Below are 7,676 nucleotides of genomic sequence, written 5' to 3' on the forward strand. Positions count from 1 at the left end.
GCTTTGGCACTAAAACTGGAGAACCCGTGATACCACGGGGGGGGGTATAGCCAGAGGGGGAGGGGCCTTGCACTTTTAATGTAGTGCTTTGTGTGGCCTCCAGAGGGCAGTAGCTATACCCCAATCGTCACAATCGTCTGGGTCTCCCAATAAGAGCTAGAAGAAAAGGAATTTACGGTAAGTAACAAAATTCCCTTCATTACTGTTAAGCCCCCGTCACATTTAGCGACTTACCAGCGATCCCGAAAACGATGCGACCTGATAAGAATTGCTGGTGAGATGTCAGTCAGACCTTACCAACGACTCAGTAACGATACAGGTCGCAGTAGCGACCTGTATAACTATCTCTGTTGTCATTGGGATCCTGTCACACAGCGTCAAACATAGCGATGCATCCTGCCCAGCAACATGGTCCAGGACATTCAGCAACGACCGGCGACCTCACAGTAGGGGTCACACAACGAGATCGCTGCTGAGTCACAAACTGTGACGCAGCAGCGATCTGGTTAGCGATCTGGTTAGCGATCTGGTTAGCGATCTGGTTAGCGATCTGGTTAGCGATCTGGTTAGCGATCTGGTTAGCGATCTGGTTAGCGATCTGGTTAGCGATCTGGTTAGCGATCTCGTGTGAGACGGGGCCTTTATAGTGTAGGTAATCAGTCAGTCTAGCTTTCCTGACTGAATCTATCTTCTGTTCTCCTAAATAGCCTTTGTCACCACAGCAAGCAGACATTGTCCTGGTTGCAGCTGCCCTTGTAATGCTGTTCTTACTAGATGAGCAAGGCAGGACTATGGACATATACTTAATATGTGGTCACTAAACGGTAGCTCTGCAAATGGCCTCTTACCTGCCGGTGTCCGCGACTCCTTCAAAGGGGACGGTGTGCACCAAGGATTCCGGCAGGTACGAGGTGGAGCCACGTGTAATACGAACGTGGCTTCTGTGAGCAAGGTCCTGCTAATAGGTTCACTTCTCTATAGTGCTGTTGCATCATGGGATTGATCGATAGTGAAGCGTAGAAGAATCAAATATGGCAAACACAATGGAGACAGAACTTCAGGGAGATGAGTACAATAAACCTAGAAGAGCTGCATAGTCATAATCAGGTCTGCGATAGAAAAGACCGGACCACTCCTTTTTAAATTAAACGTTTATTTTCCCACTATTGCGTAAAAGGAGAATTTGCAGTAGAATAAAAACTGAGGAGGTTAATTTAAAAGCCATCAATCCTGTTCTGGCCGTCTGTAATAGAAATCTAGGTTGTTTGCTGAGTAAATATCTTAGATGGCAATTGTCTGTCCACAATAAACGGTGTAGGATAAACCTTCACACAAGATGATAGATTAATTCTTGTAAAAACAATGGGTGCAGTCGTTATAGAGGACAGTGCAAGGAGTGAATTGAAGACTTCATGGTGGAGCTGTGGTCACTGTTTTGGGAGACCAAACACCCATAGCCTGCAACATCGTGGGGAGAGGTGTTACTTCAAGAACTCGGAAGACAGTGACCCTTGGTCAACATTCACTCCTTAGTATTTCTCTGAATGGCCAAGTGTCCATTTGGGAAAACTTAGGGTTTCCGAATTCTTCAGACTGAAGTGTCCTTCAAAGCCTAGCACAAGTCTTGATTAGGCGCACCCTGAAATAAGACATGCCAATCACTCAATAAATTGGAACACATTCAACTGCAAAACGCCACTATCAAAAATGTACATGCATTTCTGTATATAGTTAGCTTTAATTTGTCGGGCGTGCTTTGTCATGCAATCACACCCGAGCTCAGTCAACTTTTCAAAGCTTTAACGCTAGGACTGCAAATCAAAATGGTCCGTGGAGCCTCTGTTAGGAGTCTCGACACGGAAAATAGCCAGACATCCCTCCGGGAAGGACCTAGCCAAGGAGTGGCTCTTTTTAGGAGACCACCATATTAAATGGCCCTTTTAGTCAATATCCAGCTCTTGACAAGTTTAAGGATATGACAAGGGAAATGCCAAGGCCAGGTATCCATGCACAGACAGCTGTTTCGGGGTATTGCCCCTCATCAGTGTGGAGTAGGATTCTGGCTAGGTGGGAGCAATGCCTAGTAGACCAAGACAAAACAATCATTGATCTCGGGGTGACCAGCCAGAGAAAACACTGCCGGCAGCCAGCAAAGGCGCTCAACACAGTGAAATCCTAGGTGCATTGCTCCTGGGAAGTATGCAAATCAACAGTCCGTGGAGCCTCTGTTAGGAGTCTCGACACAGAAAGGACCTAGCCGATGAGGGGCAATACCCCGAAACAGCTGTCTGTGGATGGATACCTGGCCTTGGTATTTCCCTTGTCATATCTTTAAACTCGTCAAGAGTTGGATATTGACTAAAAGGGCCAATTAATATGGTGGTTATGGTGGTCTCCTAAAAAGAGCCACTCCTTGGCTAGGTCCTTCCCGGAGGGATATCTGGCTATTTTTTGTCTCGAGACTCCTAACAGAGGCTCCATGGACATTTTTGATTTGCATACTCCCCAGGGGGCAATGCACCTAGGATTTCACTGTGTTGAGCGCCTTTGGCTGTCGGCAGTGTTTTCTCTGGCTGGTTAACGCTAGGACAGTCATTAGAAAGTCAAAATTTGGAGATAATTGCTTGGTGAATCAGGACTATAAGTTTGGTTCAACATACAGGTGGTAACGCAAGAGCCATGTAAAATGTGTAATGGTGTACGAACTGGTTTTAACCTTTTTTTTTTTTTTTTTTTTTTTTTTAATTCTGTTTACCAAGGAATACGCCATGGCGAGATTCGATGCCTATTTCCTACATAAGAAGAAATTAGGACTGTGAAATGTGGACCGGACTAGACGATGATTGGAAAATCTCCCAGCTTTAAGATTTTCTACGTCATGTTCTCCAAAATATACTGTTCCAGATGGCGCCAGACGTTTACCTATTTATCCCGAACCCATAATTTGAGTCAACATTTTCTGGATTGAGCACAATCAAGGAACAGATTTTATTTTTAATATATACTAAAGTGTAAAAATATGAATTACATGGCCATACACATTGGGTGACCATACCGGCAGGACCAGCGTCTCTATAATTTGTATGGGGGTATGCCGACTGTCCCAAGAGAAGGATTGGCCATGTTGGATGTCAACATGCTCTTTTATTTACTGTTCTTAAATCCTGCCCAGTGTTCAATGTGTAAGAGGCAAGAAAATCTGTTAGCCGAAAAGCTATCCAAGGGGTATGGCCAGCTTAAGAGTCCTGAAATCTGCGGCTGATATTGTGCCTGGCCAGCCGGAGTCCCGAGATCTGCGACTGATATTGTGCCTGGCCAGCCTGATTCCTGAAATCTGCAGCTGATATTGTGCCTGGCCAGCCGGAGTCGCTAGATCTGCGGCTGATATTGTGCCTGGCCAGCCTGATTCCTGAGATCTGCAGCTGATATTGTGCCTGGCCAGCCGGAGTCGCTAGATCTGCGGCTGATATTGTGCCTGGCCAGCCTGATTCCTGAGATCTGTGGCTGATATTGTGCCTGGCCAGCCGGAGTCGCTAGATCTGCGGCTGATATTGTGCCTGGCCAGCCTGATTCCTGAGATCTGTGGCTGATATTGTGCCTGGCCACCTTGAGTCTTGAGATCTTCGGCTGATATTGTCTCTGGCCAGCTTGAGTCCTTAGATCTGCAGCTGATATTGTCCCTGGCCAGCTTGAGTCCTGAGATCTTCGGCTGATATTGTGCCTGGCCAGCTTGAGTCCCGAGATCTTCGGCTGATATTGTGCCTGGCCAGCCTGAGTCCCGAGATCTTCGGCTGATATTGTGCCTGGCCAGCCTGAGTCCCGAGATCTTCGGCTGATATTGTGCCTGGCCAGCCTGAGTCCCGAGATCTTCGGCTGATATTGTGCCTGGCCAGCCTGAGTCCCGAGATCTGCGGCTGATATTGTGCCTGGCCAGCCTGAGTCCCGAGATCTGCGGCTGATATTGTGCCTCTTATGCTGACACTTAAGTTAAATGGAATTTTATTATTTTTATTTTGGTCATGAAATTTTGCCTTGAAATTCATGACGGTGGAATAAGTGTTATTCAGTCTCCTTCAAAATTGTGAATGTAAATATTGTAAAATTGTTAAATATCTTATGCTAATTTTAATCTTTTAACCATTTTAGTAGGGGGTTCTCGCACACATTCCTGCTTTATAAGACACATCTGGGTATTATACATTACCTCTCCTGTAAAGCTTGCAATCGGTTTGGCCAAGCGACTATTACTATGTCGCACTCTGCGAGGGGCAGCAGGTAATACATTCTTCTGTGTGTGGCTTGACAAAGAATCAAGGTAGTTGGATGCCTTGTAAGTTGAGACTGACAGTTTTAAGGAAAATTTGCTACACCTGTTTATTTTTTTTTAAGCCTGAAGGGAAATTTTACCCTGAGGCTCCAGTTCCTATAACCCCTTAGGCAACATCTGCAGATGCACGCACTTATTAGGCCCCATGCGCACATTGCAGTTTTTGATGCATTTTTGTGCCACAAAATGAGGGTTTTTTTGGCCACAGGAGGCATTTTTGTGGTTACGACAAAACTGCAGCGTGCGGATGTGAAGCGGGCTCAGTTACTGTATACAGGCTGGGCGCTTTCTGTACAGCACCCCTAGATCTCATTGCAACAATTTAACTTCTAGGGTATGCCCACACTGAGTTTTTTGAGCAGAAACTGGGAGAAAATGCTCAAAATATGAAAACTTTTCAAAAATATGGAAGTTTCCGCACCAAAAAAAGCAGCTAAATGATTTCACGTGCGCACTCACTCCCTTAGATGCCGCTGTGGATTATGACAACAGCACTTAGGCGGTTAGGGGAGGAAATGGTTCTAATGGCTTATCATGGCAGCCAGGGGCCTAATTGAAGCCTTGCAAGCCAGGTTTGTGCACATGGGCCTAATAGATTGTCAATTTCACAATACACTGCAATACTACAGTATTGCATTGTATTGGGAGTCAAGCTACTGCTAGTTTGTCTTAAAGAAACTAAAAAGGCAAATATATATAATATATTTATCCACCTTCTTCCACCTAAACTGCAAATGGTGAAATATAAAAAATAAGAATTAAGTAAATTTCTGAACTCTTAAAATATTCATCCTATACACTAAATTGACAATGGGGGAGGGGAGTATAAATGGCAGAACGGCTGATTGTTGTGGGGTTTGGGGTTTTTTTTACTACTTTTCCTCCAAAAAGAGGAATAAAATAATCTGACAGTTATTCAATCTCCTAAGCTTCCTTTATATTGGAAACACACTAAACCTCACTTAGTCTGCTGTATGCATCCACTGGTATATTGGGGCAGGATGTTTTTGTGATCTAGTTTTTCCTTTAGATGATGGCAGGTTTTTAGAATTCAGGGCTGGCTTGAAACTGGTCATAATCAGTCCTCAGAATGTTATTTTTCAGTCACCCATGACAGCACCCTTACATCATGGTGCTGTCATGGGTTCAGAATAAAACACATTACCGGTAAGTAATTTCGTATTTGTTAATCACCCATGACAGCACCACGATGTAAGGGTGCTGTCATGACAGCAGCACGATGTAAAGGTGCTGTCATGGGTTCAGAAAAAAAAAAAACACATTACCGGTAAGTAATTTCGTATTTTTCAATCACTCATGACACCACCATGATGTAAGGGTGCGGTCATGGGTTCAGAAAAAAAAAACACATTACCGGTAAGTAATTTCATATTTTTTTTTTTTTTTCATTATCGGTCAAGTCATATCCTTGCTTTTTAGGATTAAGAGAAGCAAGGGAACAAAACAGTTCCCAGTGATGTCAGTGTTAAAGCCCAAAAAATTAGGATATAGCCCCATAACCAAAGCATTACTGCCTCCGGTCGTGCTGTCTATAAGACCTAATTCTGGATGGAAGAATTTCGATGTCGTTCAGCATTTCAGGGCCAGACAGTGTCAATGGTTTTTTGTTTTTTTTTTTTTTATTTTCTATATAAACTGTGAAGTTTTAAATTTAATCTGTAAATGATTTGATTCATTGAGTCTGTTCCTTTTTAATGAACCTCTCTTTGGGGTTTTAATGATACAGGTAATTACAGAAATACTGTGTATTGATATTAACATTACTAAATTGAATTAACAATGTGTGTGACTTCCTTTGTTAGAGGAGTTTTTTATAAATCCGATCCACACATGGGGGGTTTTAAGGTCTGCGTGAAGCCGTTGGGTGGCAGACATTGGCCCACATTTCCTTCTGCCGTTGTGCCACAATTCTGGTGGAAGTTGCTACTTTTTTTTTTTTTCTTGGTGCAAATTTTGGACACTTACGAATTTGCACCCCCCCCAAAAAAGTGGTCAATTTCCAAAGTGGGAAAAGATGGCGTCACTTGAGGATTCCTTCAGATTTACCATTGCCGGGAACTAGTAAGCCAACGAATAGTTAAGAAACCTAAGAAATGGTAAAATTTTGACGCCTCCAGTAACGGCCAGTTCCACGTTTACCCACCAGACTGCTTTAGGAAATGTCGGCCATTGTGTGCAGGGAACATGCAGTCCTATCCGGTTTGGTAGGAGCAGCGGATGGTCACTTATTTGTGATGTTTGCCGCCATCCCTAATGTGATTTCTGATACTGTGACATACTAAAACAACCTGTATAAAGTTTTCTTTTTGGAGTTTGTTTGCACAAATCAGTTCATGTCCATTTCTGCTTTTTTTTTGGGGGGGAGGTTTATGGGAGAATGGACAATTGTCCTTCCTCCTCTTCTGTGATGGGGGCTATGGTCATGGATGTTCTGGTGTAAATGACTATGAACTTTTATCTACTGTCAATATACAAAATTCCTGATGCAGAAACGTTTCATTTTTAGGTATTCACTGTATGTGTAATGCAAAGCACTTTTTATTGTACATGAAATGTAAAATCTGTATTTTTATATTAAAAATATATTGATGGTTATCGTCTTGGTTTATTTTTCCATTAAAAAATAAATATCATATTCTATTCCAAAAATCTTCTCACAAACACTCTATGCCACATAATCTTATTTTGAGGAGTTTTTTTTTTTTTAAACCAAATTTTTATTTCTTTTCTTGTAATGGTAAAATAGGGTACAGAATGAAGAAAATAAGGGTCAACAAATCAAACTATCAAATAACAGTCTCTACAATTTATCGATCAAAGATCTGTCACGGTCATCAAATTTGATCCTTCCCCCTTCTTCGTCGGTGTATATTTCCATTATTCAGTCTCCGCTACCCCCCCTTCAGCCTTCCTTCATAACTTGTTACAAACATTACTTGTAAACACTATCCCTCACATCCCCCCCCTCACCTCTCCATGCGACACAACCCAGAATTTGGCCAACTATACTCTCAGCTCGCACAGGGACCCTGACAGGTCTTCCTTCATGTACCATTCCGTAGACATAAATATGGACATTATTTGTATTATTTCTTCTCTAGAACATATAACGCTTATGAACTGTCTCAATTTACTGAAAAATTTTCCTGTCATCCTTTCTTTACATCTCCACCATCACCTTCTCCAACATGAGCGTTTTTTTCCAAATGGTTAACAAGTTCTTCTTCTGTTGGTGTTTCCTTCACCAGCCACTTCTGAAGAATAGCCCTTTTACTTATCATTGCTATATCATGGAAAAGATTCGGTAACTTGTCTCCCCCTTTCTCTC

General features: G+C 42.8%; 1 protein-coding gene across 1 annotated transcript in view; it reads left to right on the top strand.

Annotated features, from left to right (window-relative positions):
* The window catches only part of LOC142254978 (choline kinase alpha-like), a 69,441-nt gene extending 62,498 nt beyond the window's left edge, over nucleotides 1-6,943 (top strand). The window contains exon 12 of the mRNA XM_075326384.1: nucleotides 2,760-6,943. Coding sequence (XP_075182499.1) covers nucleotides 2,760-2,819 — 60 coding nt within the window. The 3' untranslated portion in view covers nucleotides 2,820-6,943. The remainder of the gene's footprint in view (nucleotides 1-2,759) is intronic.
* Nucleotides 6,944-7,676: the final 733 nt, after the last annotated feature.

The sequence above is a fragment of the Anomaloglossus baeobatrachus genome, chromosome 10, assembly GCF_048569485.1.
Source record: "Anomaloglossus baeobatrachus isolate aAnoBae1 chromosome 10, aAnoBae1.hap1, whole genome shotgun sequence".
NCBI classification, from domain to species: Eukaryota; Metazoa; Chordata; class Amphibia; order Anura; family Aromobatidae; genus Anomaloglossus; species Anomaloglossus baeobatrachus.